The following is a 26171-nucleotide window of genomic DNA, read 5'->3' on the forward strand; positions in this document are numbered from 1 at the left end:
CTTATCTTCATGGTCGATCTTCGTAGCTTACCCTTACCTACATAGCAGCTTAACTTTCCATTCAACTTCAGCTTTTGACAGTGACTTACATGAAGCTGTGTTATGACTGGTTATTTCCCGCGTCGTCTCAGTTAATCAATTAATCATTATGTTAATTTATTGATGTTAATATGCACCTTGTAACGAGTTGCAGTTATGTTCATGTGAACCCTCCCAACCCGCTTCACTCGTTACCCCCACCCAGAACTAATTGGGGCCCGCGTTAATTACTGGAGGATTGTCTTAATGTTGTGAGGATGAGGATGAGGAGGAAGAGGAGGAGGGGAGTAATGAGGGCGTGTGGGATCATGAGGTGAGGCAATGTTTATAACGAGTGGAAACATTTAGGGATTGTTCGGGAAGGAGTGTGAAAATGAGGGAGAGTGAGGAAGGTTCAGGGAAAGTGAGAGGAGGAGGAGGAGGAGGATGCTAGGTGAAGGTGAGGGTGTTGTTGGCTCCATGGATGATGGGTTGTTGTGGAAGGGGAGGGAAGGGAAGGGGGCTGGGATGTACGGCAACACAGGTGATCGTGAGGGGAATGTCTCTATCACTGTGGCGGCAGGAGGGCCTGACCGGGGGCTACTGCTACCCCCAGAGATGAGTGGGGCAAGGGCTACTGCCCCCAGAGGTGAGGGGCTAGGGTTACTGCGTCCTGTGGCAGGTGGGAGGAGAGTGTGTGTGTGGGGTGTTCTGGTTGGCTGGGGAGGAACTGGAGGGTGAAGCTAGCCGAGTGGTGTAGGAGTCGGGAGAAGCCGCTGTGAAATGTGGGTGGTGGTGGATAGCTAGAAGGATAGGGGGGGAAGGAGGAGAGATGGAGTGGGTGAGGAAGGAAGGGAGTTGAGGGAGAAGATGGGTGGAGGTGGGGGTGGCACACGAGAGTGGGGAGACAAGTGAAGGCCAGGAGGGAAGATAGAAGGAAGATGAGGTGAGAGTCCAGATGAAGAGCTGGTACCGGGTTGAGGAGGAGGAGGAGGTCGTCCCTCACCTCACCTGGTGACCAGGTACCAGGTTGCCCGTCATGCATGGTCGGGGCGGCAGCAGGTTCAACGCCTACGGATGCAAGAAGGAAAAGAACAACAACAACAACAACAACAACAACAGCAACAACAACAACAGCAAACTGGGTTGTTGGTGATTGTGATGGTGTGATGGAGGGTTGCTCCGTGCAGCGGCTGGGAAAGTGTGAACCACGTGTGCACGACGTGGCACCCGGTGACGGGAGATGTGTCTATTGTGACGGCGATCGCGTGTGACGGCGGTGTGATTGTGGGGCCATGGAGGCGTTACGCCGTTGGCCTTGTTATTGTTCACACACACACACACTCATGTTTACCGTGATGGTTGTTTACGTAACGTGGAGGTGGCTTGGGGATGGGGGCGGCCTTACCCCAACCCCCTTCACCCATAGAGGGGCTTGGCCACCCCGCGCTCCTGCCCTTGTGAAGCAAGCGGACTGTTTGTGTCTGCATCCGTCATGGCTGGGGTGTCCCCACTGTGGGAGTGTAGGAGTGACCCACACTAGGTGGGTGGGGAGGGAGGGTGGTCAAGGCAGGGTGTGGGGCCCACGTCTGGTGTTCTGGGCCGCCCTTGTGTTGCGCCTTAGCAGTGTGTGTGTTGAACACCCCGTCACACGACGTGAGGACCGTGCCTGGTGGAGAATCTTTATGACTGCTAGTTACCTGTTAGCTACACCGTCTCCTACTGTCTTCTGCCGTCGTCTACCGTCTTCTACTGTCAGCTACCAGTGGTTCAGGCATTGAGACATACATACTTTTTTTGATACTGGGAAAATCACCGAGACACACCTGCATCCGTGGTGGGTGAGGGTGATCCCAGCTTTCCTAGAAAGAAGTATGATGGTTTGTTTTCCTTCGCCACCACCACTGGGAGTCGGCAGCATTTGTGGTGGCGTTTCGTGAGAGCGATCGTCACTGCTTCGTCTCGGGTTTCGATCCCTGGTTCTGTGTTCGAGGCTCTGCGGGGCATCGCTTTCGTAATTGTATTTTTAAAACTGGTTTGGTGATCTCTTTCATAAAAAAAAGAGTCATTGTAGGAAGGTCAGAGGTCGTAAAGTATCTGTCTTTTCACGTTGTAATCTTGGATTTGGTAATAGAAGGACTTATGTACTTATGTACCCGGCTTGTGCACAGAGCTTTCCACACGCTCTTGGTGATGATGATGGGGTAGGTTTAGATGGAGTCTTTGAGACAACCCTGGGAGGTATTTTACACAACATCCCAGCCCATATGAATAGAGACTGTTAGATAAACCTTCAAGATTCTGAAAGAATATGATAATGAAGAAAAGTTACCTGGTCATTTTAACAGAACATATTGATAAGAAGGACTGCCTCCAACATGTGCACATATATTCTTGTATCCCCCCTGATGATGTGATCATTACACGAAAGTGCACTTGGGAACTTAACATACTTTATTGTGTAATATATGGCAGCCAGTCTTGCACCGTAATATACATGGGCCTTAACCTAACCCATGTGGGGCTGCGGCTCCTCCTCCACCTCACTAGTAACCAGAGCGTAATCGAGCTTTTGGTATCATTATAGGTTCTCCCGCCACCACTTCTCTTCGGCCGTCCCTTTCCGTACCTCTCTCTCTCTCTCTCTCTCTCTCTCTCTCTCTCTCTCTCTCTCTCTCTCTCTCTCTCTCTTATGGCTGCTGCTTCCCACGGTTTCTGTGTAGCGATGGAGCACCCGAAAAATTAATCTTTATGGCACCTTCTTCTTCTTCTTCTTCTTCTTCTTCTTCTTCTTCCTTCTTCTTCTTCTTCTTCCTCCCTCTCACCCCGAGATGGCCTCGACCGTGGCACCGTCTCTATATATGACCCCAGAGTGAGGGGGTAGTTACATCGCTTGTTTCATGAGGCGAGTGGTGAAGCAGGGTGTGTGTGTGGGGGGGTGTTTCATAACCAGTTTCATCTGGCGGGGGGTGACGGAGGAGTGCAGGCGAGGGCGTGCACGCCAGACCGGGGCCCGGCTCCGCTGGTGGGTGGGTCTCAGGCTGGCAAGCAAGTTCCTCCACACTAATTCCTGCCCATCATGCGTCGTGCTTGTGTCGTGTGGACCGCGCGCGAACACGACGACCCTTGGTTGGGTAGCCTCTCTCTCTCATCTCTCTCTCTCTCTCTCTCTCTCTCTCTCTCTCTCTCTCTCTACCTGTGTGCACTTTCTATTATCTCTGTCTATGTATCTTTCTATCTGTCAAAGTTATCCATCTATATATATATATATATATATATATATATATATATATATATATATATATATATATATATATATATATATATATACACATATATGTTATCTGACTATTTTTTATTTCATCTCTCTCTCGTATGTGAGCGAGTTACAGAAGGTAGGGAAGCAGAGCAGGAGATAAAGCCGGACAGATGAAGGTATGACCACAACAAACAAACAAACAAGCAAACAAACAATAAATAAACAAACAAACAAGCAGTTCAGAGTAGTTAAACCAGCGTGGCCCTGTGTGTACATGGTGATGTTTGATGATGATGGTGCGAACTGGGTTATGTGTAGCACTGTTGATGATAATGATGATGATAGACACAGACTGAGGTATGTTAGAATGTATGATCACATATTGATGATGATGATGATAGACACAGACTGAGGTATGTTAGAATGTATGATGACATGTTACACAACAACACAAGTCAGTATAGAAGCTATGGCATTTCCCTCGTCTCGACTTATTGCCCTTTATAATCCTTTCTATACTTCAATCAACGCCTGGCCTTGATGTGGGCTTCCGTCCGTGACTGGAACCTCCAACGTAAAGAGAGAAAAAGAAAAACGAAGGCTTTAATTTCCAGCTGTATTTACGAGAACATGATAGAATTTGAAGATGCCTTCCAGGAAGCAAGTGGAGGCTCGAGTAGCGACTGGATGGTAGGGCCTTACATGGGCGCAGTAGTGGAGGAGGAGATGGGAGAGTGGAGGGAATGTCAGAGTTGGGTTGTGGACTCCGCTCTGACACGCTGAAAACATTTCACTTTCGAGTCAATTAATGCTGATTGGTATGACAATGAGAACTTTCACAAGGAGAGATTGAAAGTTGAGAATGAGTGTGTTCATTGTGGACTTTACAGAGAAAAAAAAATGACTCGGTTGAATATTGCTGTGTTGTGTAGGCGCCATGTAAGTGGGGTAAAGTCAGTAAAGTGTAAAGAATCCAGCAGCACTTTTATAAGTGAGGTTGCGAGAATGGAACACGTGAATTATCACGAGGTATCGATAGACCTGGACTATCTATCACGAAGAGAAAGTGTATGATGATAGACGCAAGGCTGCAAACAGAAAGTATTGAAAAAGAAATGTATTTTGCAAATACATGTATAATGAAAGGAACAGGCTATATAAATCTGTATTCCAGGGAATACAGGGAAATGTTATTTATATATTTGGGAGTCTGAAAAGAATGGATAGTGGGTGACTTCTTCTTCGGACCATCGAAATGTGAAACACTTATGCAGTGAACACACAAGCCTAGTAGTGAACACACGAGACTTGCAGTGAACACATGAACCCAGCAGTGAACACACGAACCCAGCAGTGAACACACGAGACTTGCAGTGAACACATGAACCCAGCAGTGAACACACGAACCCAGCAGTGAACACACGAGACTTGCAGTGAACACACGAACCCAGCAGTGAACACATGAACCCAGCAGCGAACACACAAAGCCAGCAGTGAACACACGAACCCAGCAGTGAACACATGAACCCAGCAGCGAACACACAAACCCAGCAGTGAACATACGAGACTTGCAGTGAACACGCGAACCCAGCAGTGTACACACGAGTCTTGCAGTGAACGCACGAGCACTGGAATGAACAGTGGAACTTACAGGAGAAAACTGGATGCGTGGCTCTGTGTAGAGTGTGGGACGAGCGCATTATAGACGATTATAGGAGACGTGTGTGTGTGTGTGTGTGTGTGTGTGGGGTGGGGAGGAGGGGCTGCAGGTGACAACAACGTGGTGGATCAAGCAAGATGTGTGGTGAGGACTACATTATGTAGCTACTCCAGGCATGATCACACACACACACACACACACACACACACACACACACACACACACACACACACACACACACACACACATACACACATATAAACCTTTCCCTGTGGCTGCCAGGTCTGGCTTCCTCGTATGAGCAGCTGCTCTGCCGTTTTCCTTCCATTGTCTCCCTGACGGAGGGAGCAGCAGGCCGCCGCCCCCTTGCTGCCGTAGGTAATGGGGAGTGACAGGGTAATGGGGTCAGACATAACCCCTTCCTGGTAATGTGATGGTGGAAATCTCACACACACACACACACACATACACACACACACACACACACACACACACACACACACATACACACACTCACTCACTCACACACACACACACACACACACACACACACACACACACACACACACACACACACACACACCCACAAACTCCTGGTCCTCCCTACAGACAACAGAGGAGGGAGATATACCAACTTGGCCAGCTCCCCCCACACCGCCCAGGTCGACCCACCCATGCTAAAACCCATCCTCCCATAGACCCACCTCACATCCTCAACCATTATAACAACCCCATCAACCTCCCCATAAGAACTACTGCTCCACTCCACACGCTGAGTATCACACGAGCCAACGGTCAGTTTGCCGCGGGAGGGACAATGCTTAACCTCAGTAATGACGACAGAAAACGTAGCGCGTCCGTCACTTACGACGAGATACGTCATGACGTCGACAAGCGTCGGGTGTTGATGAGGTTGCTGATGATATAGAAAATGGGCTAGGGGTGATGAGTCATTCCTTGAGCAGCTCAGGTAACACAGCTCAACCCACAACAATGTAGAGATACAGTACGATCACAACTACCAATCATGATTATCTAACTACCATCTCGTGTAGCATGGTCACCTACCAGTCATACTGTGGTATGATCACCTACCAATCATACACTAGCATGACGCGGGGTAGTGTGTGTGTGTGTGTGTGTGTGTGTGTGTGTGTGTGTGTGTTTACAGGAATATGTATTGGGTGAAGCAGGACTATGTGTAGGGGGTGGGTGGAGATTATTTCATGGGTACAGGAGTGTATGTAAGGGGGGAGAGTGGAGGAATGTGTGTGTGTGTGTGTGTGTGTGTGTGTGTGAGCGGATGTTGTGTGGCGCGGGTGGCGGACCCTGCCACCCGTCGTTGCTACCCTTCAGGGAAAGTGTGGTGTGTCCCTCTGTCGTTAGTGTCAGGCCCTAAGGAGGATGCGGGTGGAGGGTGGTATGGTAGATGTACCCACGAGTGGTGGGTCGGGTGGGGTGGACCTGTCGCACTTCCCTCCCACCGTAGGCCGCCCCGTGTGCCGTGGCCCTTCCTCCCACGGCCCACACTTGCTGGGTCGTTGACGCCTGTGCTGTGGGTCGTGTGTGTGGTCGTAGGTCTGGGTCGTGGAGGAGTCCTGTGATTTCCATGTAGTGTTCTACAGCTTGAGAGGTTGATGTGGTGAGAGTTGTCATTTGATGTGTTGGTATGTTGCTCGCTGGCAGGTGTATGCGCCAGCGGCGTCCGTCCTTGTCCGTGATTCCGTTATAAAGTCACGGTTCAGGTCAAGGGTGGACGTGGGGAGCGGGGTGAGAATGTCGCCAGAGTGGGGTAAGGTAGGAGGGAGGGAGGGGGAAGTACACGTCAAGCACACTGTAATGTCCTCGACCCCCTGGTGTTGTGTACGTGGGAGGGAGGCCCTGGTGTTGTGTACGTGGGAGGGAGGCCCTGGTGTTGTGTACGTGGGAGGGATGCCCTGGTGTTGTGTACGTGGGAGGGAGGCCCTGGTGTTGTGTACGTGGGAGGGATGCCCTGGTGTTGTGTACGTGGGGGGGATGCCCTGGTGTTGTGTACGTGGGGGGATGCCCTGGTATGGGAGGGATGCCCTGCTGTTGTGTACATGGGAGGGATACCCTGGTGTTGTGTACATGGAGGGATACCCTGGTGTTGTGTACATGGGAGGGAGGCCCTGGTGTTGTGTACATGGGAGGGACATAGAAGACCCCATGCTTCATATCGAGGTGATCATGGCATGGGTCGTATAATGTGCCGGGTTCGGTCATTGGTGTCATGGGGAACTTGTTGGCTGTTGGGTCGTGTGTATATGTGTGTGGGGGAGGCGATGTCGGGGTGATAGTGTGGGAGGACGTGTGTGTGTGTGTGTGTGGGGGAGGGGATGTCGGGGTGATAGTGTGGGGGGACGTGTGTGTGTGTGGGAACTGTGTATGTGTGGGACACGACCGGCCAGTGTGTGGTGTGTTGAACACCACGTGCAGTGTCGGGGCAGCTGGCTAGATCACTGCAGCATATCGGGGGTAAAAGTAAATATTGCCGTCAGACACCACGACAGAGACACAGGTTTTTATCCCACGACTAATGTTAGTAACAGGGAGTTGGTAGAACGTGTTCCTACGTTATGTAATGGAGGTACTCAGGAAGGAGGCAGCCCCAGTGGATCTGGCCAGCGGATTAACCCGATGTAAAGAGGCACAGGTCATAAAGCAGGGGCAGTACAGGGTATATGTTACAGATCTGTAGCGTATGGAAGGCGCGTATGCGTTACTGCGACAGACCATCAGCGTAGGGTGAGGCAGGGAACTCAGACCCGTTCTGGGAGAGGCTGGGAGTCGCTAGCTTCCCTCCCCCTCTCACAACACCCTCCCTTTATTTATTCACCCCAGCCGCTCCTAGTAAAATACCGGAAGACTGTCGAGGGCGTCTTGCTAACTCCTCTTCGCCCTACATCCCACTTCCATCCTCGCCCGGGCCTTGTGACAAGCAGTTACAGTCCTCGCTCATGTCTGGCTACAATTTGTCTCCAGTTGGCTGAGTACGGTCGGTTCTCCTGCAGGGAAACTTGGTAAACTGGTGTACTACTGGGAGTTGTCTGTCTGGTGGAAGCTCGTCCGTGTCAAATGGGCGTTGAATGGGGTGTGTTTAGGACCGTGTGTGTGTGTGTGTGTGTGTGTTTAGCCCCGGGGGGAGACGTCCCTGTTGGTCCAGGAGACACGGGGTGTTGAGAGGGCGAGGTGATGAGCCGAGGGGGCTGGGGGGCTTGGGCCTGCTACGCTCATCACCAGAACACGCCCACATACCCCAGGGGCCTCCCAGTCAATATATACATCACCGGACATAACGTCATGATAGCGGGACTGTATCCCCGACCCACACAGGAGCTGGGGGGGCGCGCATGCGTCGTGTGAGGAGTGAGTACAGAGGTAGGTAGGTAGGGTTACACACACTCTGGTGGCGGGATCATTCATCACTCTGTTTGGAGGAGGAAAGTCTTGGTAACGTGAAGGGTCACTGACCCCGTCCATCGTCCCGGCCACCATCAGCCTCTTCCATCATGACGCGGTCCTCGTCTGACTCGTCCTCCGCTCCCTCCTCGCGACGTGGCCCTCGTCTAACACGTCCCCCACCTTAACGTGTCCCTCGTCTAACACGTCCCCCACCTCGACGTGGCCCTCGTCATCCTGCCACTCGACACATACCTGGCGTCTGCCGTAACCATGAGCCACACGGCGCGGGCGAGGCATGCGTCGATGGTGCAGATAACCTGGTTAAATTGACCCATGTTTACCGATGGTGTCGGACCTGGGTGTGGGTGGAGGACGGGTAGGTGCTCCCGCTGGCGACGCTTCTCCACAATTGTTCACTTTTGTCAGATTTTTTTTTCTCTCTTTTTCTTCCCCAAGTTTCGCTGTCGAGAATCCTGGTGAATTTCCCAGACGTCTGTGGTTTGGATTTTCACTTTCACCCATTTATGATCTTTAATTTTTCAGTTGTCTTTTATAAATTCATATTTTTCTCTATGTTGAGGATAAAGTGATTTCTATATAACTATTGACTGATGTTTGAGGGGTGAGGTGGGCTATGTGAAGTGACCATATTCTCTTCTCTTTTCAGGTGAGGCTGATGCAGACCTGGACCAGCCGTCCCTCAGGTGGCTCCAGCAGGTATTACTGCCACCATCTGGCCACGCAGACAGTGACGCAAGAATACATCTGTACTGTAGTCTGATGTATTATGATGTATGGCCGTTACAAGAATACATCTGTACTGTAGTCTGATGTATTATGATGTATGGCCGTTACAAAAATACATCTGTACTGTAGTCTGATGTATTATGATGTATGGCCGTTACAAAAATACATCTGTACGGTAGTCAGATGTATAATGATGTATGGTCGTGTTTATGTGGTTGACATGTTGTCTCTGTGGGTACTGGAGTATGTGAGAGTGATCACATGTTTATCATTCCCCGTGTGTACAGTACGGAGTTCTGCACTCGTGGGGCCACATCTTATTGCTTATATTTCGATCGTGTGTGTGTGTGTGTGTGTCTGTAATTGATGAGGTGATGTAGTAGTGGTGCAGAGTACTTACCCTGCAACTCATTGGTGTGGCACTCCTTTATGTTACGGCTTCCACTCTGGAGTGACGGGTGCCTCCCAGAGTTACCGGGCGGCGCACATTTTAAGTTAACGGTGTCGCTGTGAGTGACGGTAGCCACTCCCGGGCCCCTAGGTCACTCACGCGAGGCAAGTAGCTTCAAGAGTTACGTCCTTCGCCAGGTTGTAGCTCCTCGGTGCCAGCTTGCTGTTAGCGTCAGCCTTGAGGTGGGGCAGAGGAGCCTAGTAGCGTAGGAGGGAGGGTGGGTGGGTGTGCTGACGACCGATCCCTCACACACGGCGGCAGGAGCGGCAGAGCCCTGGGTGTGGCGTCCAGGTTGGGTAAGGACAGTTCGTCCTCTTTATGTACATTCAGTCGTCTAGTGGCTGTCTTCCTGCACCCAGTGTGTCGCATCTGTTAGCTAACAGGTAATTATACACACACACACACACACACACACACTGCTGCTGGTGTTGCAGGAAGGATCAGAAATACTGGGGTTCTTTGGCAGGCTATCGGAGGGCCAGCGTGTGTGTGTGTTGCCTCACCTTCCTCCCTTCCTTCCTGCCTCCGCTCCCCCGAGTGTGGCACGTTACCTGGTCCACTGCACGGTAGCCTCCGCCGGTCCTGGCTCTGCCAAGCGTTGCAGCGGCGTGGTCTCTGGCGGCTGTGTTCGTCGAGACGCGTCTGGTTCAGCTCTTGATCACTTTATTTACCCTCGCCCCAGCAGCAGCTGTCGCAGCCTCGGGGCTGGGCTAGATTTTAAAGGCCACACCGTCAACCTCCGTGTCTATCTACTGGTAGATAGATGCTGGGGAATATAATGTGTTACGTAGCTGAGTTGAGCGCCCCATGTGTTTATTTAATGAGTACATATATATGTATTACACGTTGGGTCTGTACCTATGTGTATGGAAAGTAGAGTATTATATATGAGGCAGGTTGTAGGAGTGGTGTGACGATGACATGTATATATAAAACATATGTAACACACGACACAGATCAGGTGTGTGAGGACCTGTCCTTCGTCAGGTGTGCAGGCCGGAGTAAGGAGAGGCGCTGGTCCGGGAGATGCTACCTGCCTTAATGATTCACATGTTTGTTGACACTGAGGGGAGCAGGGTGACGTAATGGGCTGCGATGACGTACGTACAGTGTGGTGACGCCCACGAACCGCTTGGCACAGGGAGGCTGGCAGAGGGCGAGGTGGGCGCTTCAGGGTGGTGGTCTGTGGACAGGCCAGGGTGGGATGAGAGGAAGGGCGCCAGCAGGGGAGCAGGCATGGGGCATCGCCACACCTCTCAACACCTGCTCGTTAAGACTCGTTCATAACAGACTCAAGATATGGGTTATCATGAGTACACTTCATACTCGTTTGACGAAGACTGTTTAATCTTAATTAAGACTGTTGGATGATGTCTGATGTGAATGACTAACGGGATTAACTCACCGACCGACTCTCCCCTGGCAGACGAGTGACTCAGGCGGAGGGCGGGGTCCGTGACTCACGGCCCAAGCATCTTAAACTGGTACGGTCTCTCCCCCTCCTACCGGCAGGTCGTCTCGGTCGCAGAAGTACCTGGGTTCGAATCCCGGCCGAAAATAAACAGCGACTTGGGTAAGGGTCTCCACCTGCCCCAACTCTTCAGGTAGCGGTAAACGTGTGTGTGTGTGTGTGTGTGTGTGGGTCTAGATCCCCGGGAGTGGAAAGATATCTTTAAAAAGATTGATTTTATATCGAGCACAGTCGGTGGTGGAAGGTACCTGTATAAAGTTACTGCATGTCCAGTGGACATATTGTCGAACGTTACCTTTAAATTTTAAACTTGTGTATTTTGACAGCATATTGTTAAATGATTTTTTTTTTTTAAGACTGAGTTGAAAATGTCGAGTTCTGGAGATGTTTTAAGTTTATTTGTGTTAAGTGCACGTGGATACTGCAGATCTAACAGTAGGAGGGTAGTGTGGTGACCTTAGCTCGCTGGTACGGGAGGACATCACCCCAGAAGGTTGATGGCGTGGCGAGGTGGAGGGCATTACAGTGACAGCATTCACGAGGAATCGAAGAATTACTTGTCTTTAACACTGTAGATGGCTGATCCTCCCACACATTTAGCCGGTAAGAAGAGCATTACGGTGCAGGATGAGGCGGCAGGACTGAGGGGTAAAGACTGGTGTTGGTATGTGTGGGGTTCATGCAGGACGCCCACGCTGCCGTAGGGAGAGCCTATGCTGAGGTACAGCGAGCATGGAAATGCTTGTGTAGTCAGGATTGGGATCTGCCTGCTGGAGCGGGGAGTTCCTCACTCCTCATCACCTTTTAGGGAGGCTTGAACGACATGCCTTCTGCAGCCAAGTGGCCAGGTAACATGGCCGTTCGTGTCTGTATGGACACGTAGGACGCAGGGCGCGCATATATAGGTATGTTTACACGAAGTTCAAGGGAGGGAAATAGTCCATGTGGCCGATGCAGAAGGCCAGGGGAGGAATCAGGTCAGGCACCAGTGACGGGATGGCGGCGTCAGTGATCATAACGCGGGAGACGCGCGTCAGAGATGTGGCCTCCAGATACTGTATGTCAGGTGCCTCCGCCTGCAGGAGAGAGAGAGAGAGAGAGAGAGAGAGAGAGAGAGAGAGAGAGAGAGAGAGAGAGAGAGAGAGACCTACACAGAAAAGACCCAAGAGTGTTAGGTATGGGTGAGGTCAGAGTAAACACAGAACTCAGACAGCAAGCCAAGCGAAGCATTGAAACGCCGGGCAGGTCAGGGGAATGAACCAGACGTAGGGGGGAGATCAGAGCAGGATGGGAACAAAGGAAAGAAACGAGATGTTTGGATGAGACGGGAGAGGTGAGGGTAAGTGCTGGAGGCGGGAGGTGGTGGTGGGGGGGTCAAGAGAGGAGGGAGGTAAGGTCACCAGCGGACGCCAGTGTAGCGTCGTCCCATGTGGAGCTTTGGGGGCATTGTTGTCCAACCCTTGAGCACGATGGTAGGATCCAACACATTCCCTCTGAAACAGTACTCCCCCAGGTGTACACATGCCACGCATCACCACCTCGACTCACAGAGTTCGAGAGGGCATTGAGAGCATATGCCCTTGCACTCAGCCTCGGGCCCGGATTCATGGATCTCAGTCTTCATTTAGAAATGCGTGTCACCTCTAGCACGCTCATTAATGACCCTCTGGAGAAAATGTCTAGATTGTAGCATCATTCCTGAGAGTCTGAAACTGACCCACGTTGCTCCACGCCTCAAACGTGGAAGCAAAGCAATCCTAGATGCTGTAGACCGATAAGCGTTAACGTATTACATCATTAAAGCCTTCGAAAGAGTCTTAGGTTCAGGACAACATGGTTTCAGAACATGAAGATCTTGCCTATCTCAGTTGCTGGACCATCATGATACGATTGTTGAAGCTCTGGAAATAAAGAAAACTTAATCATCAGTGCACACGACAAAACAACGGCTGCCTCATGTAGAAGGATGGCAGGCTGGATCCTGCGGACCTTCAAGACAAAGGAAAGAAAACCATTGATGATGATATTCAAGGCAAAAATTCCTTCACGAATTGAGAATTTCTGTGTTCTGACATAACTCTACAAGGCGGGCGAAATTGTGAATTTAGAAAGTGTCCATCTATCTTTCACAACCCATATTAATGTGGTAAAGGATCTAAATAACTGGGAACTACTGAAATCACTGAAACTATACTCCCTAGAGTGAAGACGACAGATGTCCTGGAAGGTCTTGTTCCCTACATACATTCTGAAATAACATCCTACTGCCACGACAGGCGTGGAAGACTTCTGAAAACACTACCTCCTGAAATCCGAAGGTGTCATATGCACGAAGAGAGAGAAGACTGTAAACATCCGGTGCCCAAGACTTCAATAACTTGCCATCTACCGTCAGGAACAGCCTGGGATGCACGGTAGAGAAGGTCATGAGTGCGCTAGACATAGTACATAGCACACCAGACCAGCCAGGCTGTGGGGGGCTATGTGGGCCTGAGGGCTGCGGCTTCCAAGAGCTTGGTCGACCAACAACCCAACCCAGGTGCCTGAGCCCAGCTGTGGCTGTGGGGGATGAAGACCCCCTCGAGGTATACCCACCTGGTGAGTGCACGACGGTACGGCCCTTGGGTATGATAGCAAGGCCATTAACCCTGACCCCTCTCAAGGTTAGGTCCTGTCGTGCTAAGTGTTCATGCCGGTTTGAACCGTCGTGTTCAAGGGTCGTCCCGTCATGCAGGTCGTCTTGCTCACTCTTGGTTCATAGTCTCCCCACCATTTTAAGTTTCAGTAGAAAAGACAGAGAGAGAGAGAGAGAAGAGAGAGAGAGAGAGAGAGAGAGAGAGAGAGAGAGAGAGAGAGAGAGAGAGAGAGAGAGAGAGAGAAATTTAACCCATTGAAAGGGAGGAGCAGCTTCGGGCCCATCCATCGTCCAGACCCAGGCCTGGAGGACGTGGCTGGAGGACGTCCAATACTGGCGAGGAGGACCGCCTCCTCCAGCAGGCCCCGGGAACACCTTTTTAACAGCGAATCTTTTTCCCAGCAACCGTGGAAAGACCTGAATGGATGACTCGGCAGGAGCGCTGGAAAGCCACAAGTTTTCCGTGGGGGAAAAAAAGAAAAAGAAGTGGATTCGTGTTGGGGGATGGACAGTTGCTTCTAATGATGTTGGTTCCGAGGTTCATGGCGGGAGAAATATATATATATATATATATATATATATATATATATATATATATATATATATATATATATATATATGTATATATATATTCTTCAGATATGTAAATTTAGCCGTGAGATACCCCATGTTGTGTTGAAGGTCCACCTCGAAGTTGCTATGCTCGTCCTTCAGTGAGGTCAAGACCGAGCCTCGTGGTGATCTCTGATGACCTCGTGCGCCTCGGCTGACGTCACTGGCCTCGTGACCTCGGCTGCCAGGCCACAGGTTGCTGGGAAGGCAGGGTTGCCATGCAAGGTGTCATGCAGGGGGGGGGGGGGGTACATCAAGGTCATGTGGATGGCGGAAGGTGGATGACCTGTCCTCACGGGTCACGGGGTTGAGGCAGGTCCTGTGCGTGGTGGATGCTGGACACGTTACCAGGCCCTCGGGTCCGTTGCAGGTCGAGTGAGGGCGCCCTGACCCCTTCCATGGGATCTACGTTCCATATGTCAGGGACGGACCTTGACGAAAGGGTTAGGTCGTAGAAGGCGCTGTCATGATTAAGGGTTGTGCTGTCGTCGTGCTCAAGGGCCTTACTGTCTTGCTTAAGGGCCGTACAGCCATGCTTAAGGGCCGTACCTTCGTGCTTAAAGGCCCTACTATCTTTTACTTAGGGACATACCTTCGTGCTTGAGGGTCGTACCTTCGTGCTTGAGGGTCGTACCTTCGTGCTTGAGGGTCGTACCATCGTGCTTGAGGGTCGTACCATCTGGCTGAACGTATTACGTTTGCCACAGAGGTTAACACTGCGCAGTTGGGAGGTGCGTCATGAGTCGTTCTCCCAGGACGGTGCACTACCTTGGCTCCGTCGCAGGTGGGAATAAAAAGGATAAATCGTGGCGTCTGCCATTGATTAGGTGAATATTGCCAGAGGTCGTATTGTGTACATGTCAGGCTCGGCTCCTCGCTGAGGGTGGATGGTAGGCGCTGGTTTCCATACACTGTACGTGTACGTGAAGTCAGGATAGAGGGATGTGTGCGAATGAGGCCATTTTGCATATGTTCCTGACGCTGCCGTGCCAAGGAAGGGAAAGCCGTTTAGATTTAGTTTTCTGTAGGTTTACCCAAGGGTTCCTTGCTGGGGCCTATTTCATTTGGGGGGTTGGGGGGTTTGTGTGTGTGACGTCCCCTCGATACTTGGCCAGGCTGTTTCTCATGGTGCTTGATCAGCCAGACTGTCTGAGACTGCATCTTGTATGCATCTGAAGTTCCCCTAACTCTACTTGGCCGAGTGTTTTAGTTGCCATAGAGGGATAACGCTGCTTGCGTCTGTCGACCTTGACTTTTTGATCATGTGGATGGGAATTGTGCGTGATGACTGGATGATTTCTTATATGCTGGTGTAGGATATACCAACATTATATTGCTATATCTTGCCCGAGCCGTACAACAACCATATACTGATACATCTTTCCCGATTCTTGTATGACAGTTTTATACTGACATATCTTGTATGTGCCTCATACCAGCATTTTATACACTGACGCATCTTGCGTCGGTGTCGTACGGCTGTGTCGAGACACATCTGTCGTAAGCGAGGTGACACACATGTTTACGAAGGCAGGAACAGAATTGTGTGGGTAAAGAATTGTGGATATGTAGGATAATCTGGAAGAGGAATGGAAAGGAAGAAAGGGGGCGAACAGAGATGGAGAGAGGTGACAAAGATGGAGACATTTGGGTGATGGAGATGGGATGGAGGAAGGTGAGGGGAGCAGTCGGGTGATGGAGATGGGATGGAGGAAGGGAGGGAGTGGCAGGTGGAGGAGGCGAGAGTGGTGTGTGTGTGTGTGTGTGTGTTGTTGCAGTTAATTACTTTTATAAGCATGCCAGGCGTCCCCTTCCCTCTCCCCCCCCTTCCCCAGATCACCTAACCCAACCCACCCCCCTTTCCCCTCCCCACCTTCCCTCACCAGACACGCGGTGCTCAGCCGATGACAACACCAGACAGCTGATCACAACAACAACACCAGACAGCTGATGTCGGGTGTTGTACCACCTCCCTCCTCCTCCTCCCATCTGTACCAGCCCAGCTATGCTCCTCCCACCTCCCACACACACACACACACACACACACACACACACACACACGTCTTGACACACAACACAGGTCAGACCTTTGATGACAGCATCAACAACAACATCATCATCAACAACATCAACAACAACATCATCAACAACATCATCAACAACATCAACAACAACATCTACAACATCAACAACAACATCATCAGCATTACTCGGCTGGTGGTGGCCTGATGTGTTTGATGTATTTGCCATGCCTCCTGACCCCCGTGGGAGGGGCGCCACGTAGCTGGTTTGGGCGTGGCCCTTGGAGCCTGCAGGGCAGGGTGTGTATTCTGCCCATGATACATAACGCGTACGTGATATACTCCCATGATTAGCATACCCTCCTGTGGGAGGTATGTCCCATGATCAGTGCTACTGCTAGGGTGTAGGCCTGTAATACACCCTGTGCTCTGCACTACACCCGGGGTGTAGGCCTATAATACACCCTGCGATCTGCACTACACCCGGGTGTAGGCCTATAATACACCATGTGAGCTGCACTACACCCGGGGTGTAGGTCTACAATAAACCCTGTGATCTGCACTACACCCGGGGTGTAGGCCTATAATACAACCTATGATCAGTGCTACACCATCTAGGTGTATAATACACCTTATCGTCTGCACTACACACGGGGTAAGACCTGTTGTAAGCACCTTCATCTCCGCTACACCCTGTGTAATACGGAAGAACGCATTGTTTACGCAGTATTTACATATTCGATACCCTATTCAACACGAGAGAGAGAGAGAGAGAGAGAGAGAGAGAGAGAGAGAGAGAGAGAGAGAGAGAGAGAGAGAGAGTAAACATGATGATGATGATGATGGTAAAGTACAGTAGACATAATCTCTTGATGACGCAGTCCGGAGTACATGGTTAGCTGACCCCAGGGAGAGGAGCGCTCCATCTGCCTCTCACATGCTGTGGTAACCTCTTCAGAATAGGTGCTTCAAGCCTCGAGAGGTTTACATTAGTTTACTGACTGTAACACAGACATTGTGGGAGATTTTTGTCTACTGCTGATGTATTATTGGTGCTCTGGTGAGGTTCTGTTGTTTACTGTTGCTGTAGTTGAGGCTCTGTATGTAGTGAAGATCGATTGTTTACCGTTGCTGTAGTCAGGTTCTGTAGGTTACCAGTGCTGTAGTCAGGGTCTTTAGTTTACCGTTGCTGTAGTCAGGTTCTGTAGTTTACCGTTGCTGTAGTCAGGTTCTGTAGTTTACCGTTGCTGTAGTCAGGTTCTGTAGTTTACCGTTGCTGTAGTCAGGTTCTGTAGTTTACCGTTGCCGTAGTCAGGGTCTGTAGGTTACCGTGCTGTAGTCAGGTTCTGCAATTTACCGTTCTTACAGTGAGGTTCAATAATGCACTGTTGCTATAGTGAGTTTCCATAGTTTGCTGTTGTTACAGCGAGGTTCTGTAATAACCGTGGCTACATCGTGAGGTTTGATAGTGAGGTTGTGCAGTTTAAACTCCTCCTCCTCCTCCTCCTCCTCCTCCCCACAGCAACCTAACCCCTGCTCCGCTGGCTCTAATTACACCAGACTTGATGCCTTGTTGTCTGACAGTCTTCAAAGGAAATACTTCTTTGTGTTGCTGCTTGATGCTTTGTCTCCCCTGCCTGCCGAACCCATGGTGGCTCATGGTAGGGCCGGGTACCATGGTAGTAGATTCTGGGACATGGTATGGTATCATGGTAAGGCTTGGAGACAAGGTATGATATCATGGTAAGGCTTGGAGACATGGTGTGGTATCATGGTAGAGCTTGGAGACATGGTATGATACCATGGTAGGGTCTGGGGACATGGTGTGGTACCATGGTAGGGCTTAGAGACAGGTATGGTACCATTGTACGGCTTGGAGACATGGTATGGTACCATGGTAGGATCTGGGGACATGGTATGGTACCATGATAGGGCTTAGAGACAGGTATGGTACCATTGTACGGCTTGGAGACATGGTATGGTACTATGGTAGGGTCTGGGGACATGGCATGGTACCATGGTCGTGTGTGCAGGGTCATGGGAAGGCGTACGTAAGGTTAGGTCAGGTCTGGTCAGGTCCTTGAGCCAGGCATGAGAGAGAGAGAGAGAGAGAGAGAGAGAGAGAGAGAGAGAGAGAGAGAGAGAGAGAGAGAGTAGGGGGGGGTGGATGGAGGAATGTGAGGTTCTGGATTTTAATACGACGGTGGTACTTCCTCACCTGTGTGTGTTGTGAGCGAGTGTACGGTAGCTCTCGTAAGGTTATGACGAAGGTCGTGTGGTGTGGGGTTGGGGTGTGGGGCGCTGTGAGACATACCGATGAGGGTGTGAGTGGCGGGTTGTGAGGTGTGGGAGGAGGAGCAGCCACTCCCCCTGCGGCAACGTCTTTTTGGCCGTGACAAGGTCGGCGACTCCGGCATATCTGGTCGACGATAAGAGACGAATGGAGGCAGTGTGTGTGTGTGTGTGTGTGTGTGGAGCCGTGAGGGGTGCAGACCCTCCCCCACTTATCTCCTAACACACACACACACACACACACACACACACACACACACACACACACCTCCTCCTGTTTGGAGCGGGTAGGTCCTCCAGCGCGCTACCAGGACTCCCAGTCGATAACAGAAATGCATGATAACAAGCTTGATTACGGACTGTGATAACCGCTGGTACAAAACTGCTGATCATGTTGACCTGTTGAGCGAGGTCAGTAATGACTCTACCACCGTCGGACAGTTAGTGGGAGCAGGACTTGTTAACCGGGAGATCATACAGTTGTTGTTTGATGGCGTGAAGCTCTGGTGGCGCTTCAACAGGCCAAGCTGAGGATCTGAGGGCGGCGGGATATATACGTGATCCTTGATGTTCTTGGAGGTCCACCTCGAGGAGGAGGGGGTGGGAGGAGGCGGACGGTGTGGTGTAAAGTGAGCCATCACGTCTACTGTGAGGAGAAGGTGGACTGCATGGTAGGAAATGCCCGGGCGATAACTCCAGCCTCCCCTTATCTGTTGTGGTGGCTGTTCAGGATCACCACGGGGCCGACACCTTCCAGATAACGTTCTCACGTGTGTGTGTGTGTGTGTGGTGTGTGTGTCTGTCTGTCAGTGTCTCTGTTTGTGCGTCTTGTCGTCATTTGTTTTGTAGAGGGTCCACCCTGCTGGCTCCGACGTCTGGTGCCTGGCAGGTAAGAACAAGAGCAGCAGCAGCAGCAGTTGTGCCACTTGTAGCAGGAGGAGGAGGAGGAGGCAGCCGTGCCACCTGCAGGAGGAGGAGCAGCAGCAGCAGCGGTGCCGGCGGCGGCAGGCATTTGTGCCACCGTCCTCTTTAAGCGACCCCATCTGCATGGCTCACCCATGGCAATTATTCTTCTGTTGCCATGTTGTTCACCAGCGGAGGCTGGCTGCTCTCTCTCTCTCTCTCTCTCTCTCTCTCTCTCTCTCTCTCTCTCTCTCTCTCTCTCTCTCTCTCTCTCTCTCATATGAGCGACCCAGATGACCTTTTGTTTCATGGGAGCCGATGGCTCTACGTAGGATCCCCTCCCGTGCCCTGGGCTTCGCCAGCACAGGCTGTCCTGTCGTGTCATGTTCGGCGTGAGAATGGATGTAGCTTGATCCTCATTTGAATATTCGCGTTCATCTTTATGGATGTGTTTTGCATGTCATTATACGCGTTCAAACAGGAGTAATGTGTTTCAGGTGTGATGGGGACATGACGGGCATATGTATGGTTTTCAGTGATGGTGTGTATACAGGCGTTCAGTCGGATGTGTATAAGGCACACAGTCGGACATGTATGAGGCATAGTCAGGTGTGTATAAAGCTCACAGTCTGGTCTGTAAAAGGCATACAGTCTGGTGTGTATAAGGCATACAGTCGGGAGTGTATAAAGGCGTGCAGTCGGGTGTGTATAACGCACTCAGTCGGGTGTGTATAACGCACTCAGTCGGGTGTGTATAAAGCACACAGTCGGGTCTGTAAAAGACATACAGTCGGGTGTGTGTAAGGTATACAGTGGGTTATATATAAGGTTTTCAGTGGGATGTTTGTATGGTATAGAGCCAGATGTGTATGAGGTATACAGTGTGGTGTATATAGTGGGGTATAGAGGAGGTGTGGGTGGGTGTCTCGTGTTGTTGGTGACACTAGTGACAGATGTGGTTGTCAGAATGGTTGTCACTGCCACCAGCAGGCATGTCTGTCATGCTCTCACCCACCACCCAACTCTCCCTCCACCTCAGCTATACCGTGAGACACCCCACTCTCCCAACACCTCAGGTGTATTCTCATTCACCGTCCCACACCCTTAATAGTCCTCCCTTCATCCTATATAGAATGTCACCCTCACCTGTACTCTAACCCTTCCCTCACACACACATATCTTCCAGTCTTCCTCAACCTGTAGATCTTGCTCACCCCTAGAGCAATATCTCAGTTGTCTTGCATTCATCTCTCTGTCCCCACAGTATTTCTCGCTCCTGCCATGACCACCATTTCGCGTTATCATGTTCCACTTTTGAACGAGGGATTGATACCTTTCTCTTCCTTCATCTCCCTTTCCCGTTACACCCTCATTCACATTCTCTCACACCCTCGTCTCCTCGATCCTCCCACCCTAACCCCCTGCAGTCATGCTCCAGCATCTCTTGTGTCCGTAACACTGTTTTAAATTCAGTCTCTCCAGCATTCTCCTGCACTACAGCACTGTGATGAAAGCCGCGCGCTGGTGTGTGAGGTGGTATACTGGTTATTGAGTGTGTGTGTGTGTGTGTGTGTGTGTGTGTGTGTGTGTGTGTTTGTGTGCAAGGGGCGATAGCTGGGTGTGGGTTGCCTAGTAGGAGCTGTGGGATGTGCTGGACTGATGAAGAGGATGATACATATCCTTGAGTTTATCCCTAAGGCTGCCTGGCCTCATCTGACTAGTGCTGCCTGTCCTTAATAACTCCTCCTAGCCAGAGGTGCGTGGTGCCTATCCCGAAGCCTGGCTCTCTCTTTGTCCCTCCTCTTGCTCCTGGCACTTCCCCGCGCGCAGAGGACGCGCTTTAAAAGCCCTAACGCACGAACCTTGCTCCTGGCACACTTCACCGCGCGCATGAGGACGCGCTTTAAAAGCCCTAACGCACGAACCTTGCTCCTGGCACTTTCCCGCGCGCATGAGGACGCGCCTTCAAAGCACTAACGCACGAACCGGAGGCAGAGGCGAGTTCGTGTCTCCCGCACCTAACTGTCCAGCACGGACGGCCCCTTGGCGGCCGTATTGGATGTCGGATGGGCGGGAAACTTGGGTCACTTCATGGAGACCCGTCCGTCAGGCGCTGCCATCAGGCTGTGGTGCACTCTGCCTGCCCAGTGGTCACAAACCCTCAGACAATAGGACACAGTTCTGCCCCCCACGGCGGCCACAGGAGATGCGTTCCATCAACGTTAAATTCGGAAATATTGGGGAGGGAAAAAAAGGAAGAGTTTTACGTTTAGTTGAGCGAGTGGTGTGTGAGATCGGATGGTGAGCTGGTTGCAGACAGATGGAGGAGGGAGAGTAGTGCCATGAGCTCACCAGATGAGCTCGTGAGAAGTGAAGATGATATCTGAGCTTCTGAATATGACAGCAACCACTTTGTATACACCCGCCTGCCCCCCGTTGCTCTACAGCCTTCGTACAGTCAGTTAAGATTTACGTACGAGACGTCATCTGCTCCTGACAGCCAGCGGATGACAGACCTGATCCCTTCCACCAGCAGGCGAGACGTCAACTGCTTCTGACACCAGCAGGCGAGACGTCAGCTAGTTCTGACAGCAGCAGATGAGACGTCAGCTGGTTCTGACACCAGCAGACGAGACGTCAGCTGGTTCTGACAACCAGCAGATGACAGACCTGATCCCTTACACCAGCAGGCGAGACATCAGCTGCTTCTGACACCAGCAGGCGAGACGTCAGCTGGTTCTGACACCATCAGATGAGACTTCAGCTGGTTCTGACACCAGCAGACGACACCTCTCCCACCTTACAAGTATCACCTTTTATTGCTCAGAATGTTGTCAAACGCGTGGGTCGTGCAGTACTCCATTTTCTGTGTTGGCAGGTGAGGGGCGACGTGGCTGGCCTCCGCTCTCCCTCCCCAGCTAAGCTGACCAGATCCTGCGGGTTGCACAGGCTTGACCCTTCCTCCCACCCTCGTCATGCGTCAGGTCTCCGCCTCTAAAGAAACGTGAGCGGGATTTACGTCCAGGATTAACCTGTAATTTCGCGGTGTTGTGCCGTGGATTAAGGCCATAAATCCCATGCCTCTCCCCTCTCGCGGGGTCCCTATTTTTACATACAGAAGCACCAACAACGCTTTTCTTTTTTTTTTTAGTTCCTCTTGGGAAGAAGCGAGTTTTTTTGTGGATGGTTGTGTTTACACTTGTTTCGTAGGTCTGGGGTTGGCTGAGGGAAGACAGGAGGTGGTTGTGGTCTGGGGTTGGCTGAGGGAAGGCAGGAGGTGGTTGTGGTCTGGGGTTGGCTGAGGGAAGGCAGGAGGTGGTTGTGGTCTGGGGTTGGCTGAGGGAAGGCAGGAGGTGGTTGTGGTCTGGGGTTGGCTGAGGGAAGGCAGGAGGTGGTTGTGGTCTGGGGTTGGCTGAGGGAAGGCAGGAGGTGGTTGTGGTCTGGGGTTGGCTGAGGGAAGGCAGGAGGTGGTTGTGGTGTCTGTTTCTTTCCTTCCAGAGCTCAGTTGTGGAACTCTCCTGTATCTCGCGTCTTTCTCTACCATCACGACTTGGCCCCTTGTCAAAAGGCAGGTTTTCCACATCCTCCAAAACGCTTAGATTATATTTACTCTTATTTTCTTACTTATCTATTTGTTTTGCCCCTTTTTTTCGTGTTTTATTTAAGCCCCTTATGAGGACTGGTCCATGACCGGAGGGGTCATCCGTACTGGAGGGGTCATCCGTACAGCAGGGGTCATCCGTACAGAAGTGGTCATCCGTACAGCAGGGGTCATCCGTACAGCAAGGGTCATCCGTACAGAAGGGGTCATTCGTACAGAAGGGGCCATCCGTACAGGAGGGGTCATCCGTACTGGAGGGGTCATCCGTACAGGAGGGGTCACCGAACATTGCGTGTTCAGGATAGCCAGGTGGACTGGACGACCCCAAGACCAGCCAGGACGTTCGACTGATTCTTTCATGTGGTGTCATGTCTCGCCGCTGGGGGAGCGGGGAGTGTGCCATATAGCGCCTGGGGGAGGGCCATGTTGTGCCTGGGGGAGGGCCATATAGCGCCATGGGGGAGGGGGCACACAGTGCCAGGGGACCACCGCTGAATGTTGTTGGTCGGCTTTAAGGGTCAGGTCAAAGGTCACATAGATTGTATTGTTCAGCTCAAGGGTCGTGCCGTCGTGCTCTAGGGTCATACCTTCGTGAACTGGGGTCGCACCGTCGTGGACTGGGGTCGCACCGTCGTGGACTGGGATCGTACCGTCGTGGACTGGGATCGTACCGTCGTGGACTGGGGTCGCACCGTCGTGGACTGGGGTCGCACCGTCGTGGACTGGGGTCGCACCGTCGTGGACTGGGGTCGTACCGTCGTGGACTGGGGTCGTACCGTCGTGGACTGGGGTCGTACCGTCGTGGACTGGGATCGTACCGTCGTGGACTGGGGTCGTACCGTCGTGGACTGGGGTCGCACCGTCGTGGACTGGGGTCGTACCGTCGTGGACTGGGATCGTACCGTCGTGGACTGGGGTCGCACCGTCGTGGACTGGGGTCGTACCGTCGTGGACTGGGATCGTACCGTCGTGGACTGGGATTGTACCGTCGTGGACTGGGGTCGTACCGTCGTGGTCAGGGGGTTGCATTAAGCCAGAGGGCGACGTTATCGCTGATGTATTTGCCAGGGTCAGGGCTCGTAAGGGCAGAGTTCCCGCTGATGCCGTCACCCACCATAGGGCCCTGAATATCAGCTGAGCCAGGGTCTGAGGCACGACCAGGAGCCCCTGAATAGGTGTGTTTGCTCATTGTTGTCATCGTCGTTCCGAGGTGAACCTCCAGAGAGGGAGAGAGTGTAGTAGGGAATCATTACGAGCTTAAACCAGTCAATTGGTCGACATTGGTAGAAAACGGGTGATTCCTGTGGAGGGTGGAGTCGTATCCAGTCATAGAACGGTTCATTTTCATGGTAACGACCCTGAGACGGTGGAGGGTAGAGTCGTAGAAACAATTGGCGTTATAGGTGAACACCGGAATGGACGTAATAAACAGTGGGACATTGGAATGGACCGGGTTAAACACTGGAACACCGGAATGAACCAGATAAAGACGGAACGCCGGAATGAACCGGGTAAAGATGGAACACTGGAATGTGTCAGGTGGTGTTTTAACAACCAGTATCTTTCCCATACGAGATATGTGAGGTATGGCTTTTATGTAAATAATAATTAGTTAAAGTCAGGCAAGGCATGTGTGTGTGTGTGTGTGTGTGTGTGTGTGTGTGTGTGTGTGTGTGTGTTGAGGGGAAGGAAGGGGAGGATGGAGACGGGGTGAGGGATGGGCGGGTAGGTGGAGTGGGCGGGGGGGTTAAGCGGAGTGTTCCCACCTCACTTGCCAATCATCAACCATGGGTCAATACCTGTCTGCCGGACCACTACCCAGCCATGGTTGGCTGAGGGCGGCCGGGGTCACCAGGGAGAGAGAGAGAGAGAGAGAGAGAGAGAGAGAGAGAGAGAGAGAGAGAGAGAGAGTCAGTCAGGGAAGCAGCACAGAATTTAAGCATTTCTGTGGCAACATAAATTGGGAAATGGATTTCGGTGGCGAGGGACCCGGGTCGTGTGGTGAGGGCTCCGTGAAATTCTACTATGAAGTATTAAGAACGTGGTTGACTGTAGCCTCGGATACAGGGGGACTGTAACGGAGATACAGGCGACATGCTACAGTCAGGTAGAGTTAGTTAGTGAGGAGTTAGAGGAGAGAAGAAGTAGTACAGCAGGATAAGACAGGAGGAACAGGGAAACTATGAAACGAATATTGTGGACGAGTCAGGAGAAAATCCAGAACGTTTCTGAAAATTCATCAGAAGTAAATTTCAGTTACGACAGCAGCTAATCAGGCTAAGGGCTTGAGTGGGAGGACCAGCAGAGGATGACGTGAGGATACGTGAAGAGTATTTTCACAGTGGAAGGCACTGCAGACCCAACACCAGTGAGGTGGAAAGCACAGAAGGTCTTAGAAAGCACTTAAGATATCTCGAAAAGACATGGACAGAATACTCAAAGGTTCTGAGACTAGACATTAAGTAATGGTACTGAAGGAATTTCACCATATGTGCTGAAAGTTAAGCGTAGATACACTGGTTAACCCTCTTGAAATACTGTTCATGATGCGGCGAAACAAAGGCAACGTGACAGGGGATTGGAAAGATTCAAATGCGATGCCTCTCAATGAGGAAAGCGGGCGGGAAGAAGCGTTGAGCTGCAGAGCAGTCTGCGTGTCGAGTGTGGTCTGTAAGGTTCTGAAAAAGATAATCGGAGAGCAAATGGATGGCTTCCTGCAGAGGAGAAATTACTGTAGTGAGAAATAACACTGTTTTCAGGGATAGAAGTTTATGTGTAACGAACCTCAAAGATTTCTACGAGAGAGTGAGCTCAGCATTGGACATGAGAGAAGGCAGAGGGGATTGTTTGTATCTGGACCGCCAGAAAGCATTTGACTCCTTCAGCGACGCATAGGAGGCTGTGATCACCAGACAGGAACAATGGAGAGACGACTTCGGTGGATCAGAAGCTTGTCCAAGTGGGAGGCAGCAAAGGACGGATATGAGAGGAGTTGTGTCGAAATGGGTTGTCACCAGCGGAGTGCTCCAGGGCTCTGTTCTTGGACCATCTCTCGTCTTGGTTAATGTGTATGGCTGA

The 26171-nt window shown here is 51.4% G+C and overlaps 1 protein-coding gene across 2 annotated transcripts in view; it reads left to right on the plus strand.

Moving 5' to 3' along the window:
• Positions 1 to 26171, plus strand: part of LOC139746795 (uncharacterized) — a 251551-nt gene that overhangs the window by 191765 nt on the left and 33615 nt on the right. The window contains exon 1 of one of the 2 annotated variants that reach the window (XM_071658346.1): positions 9028 to 9077. The exons of the other annotated variant lie outside the window; for it this stretch is intronic. Within the exon in view, the coding sequence (XP_071514447.1) occupies positions 9037 to 9077 (41 nt within the window). The 5' untranslated portion in view covers positions 9028 to 9036. Of the gene's footprint in view, positions 1 to 9027; positions 9078 to 26171 lie in introns of those variants that run through there. 2 annotated transcript variants of the gene reach the window in all.

Source organism: Panulirus ornatus, chromosome 66 (assembly GCF_036320965.1).
Source record: "Panulirus ornatus isolate Po-2019 chromosome 66, ASM3632096v1, whole genome shotgun sequence".
Lineage (NCBI taxonomy): Eukaryota > Metazoa > Arthropoda > Malacostraca > Decapoda > Palinuridae > Panulirus > Panulirus ornatus.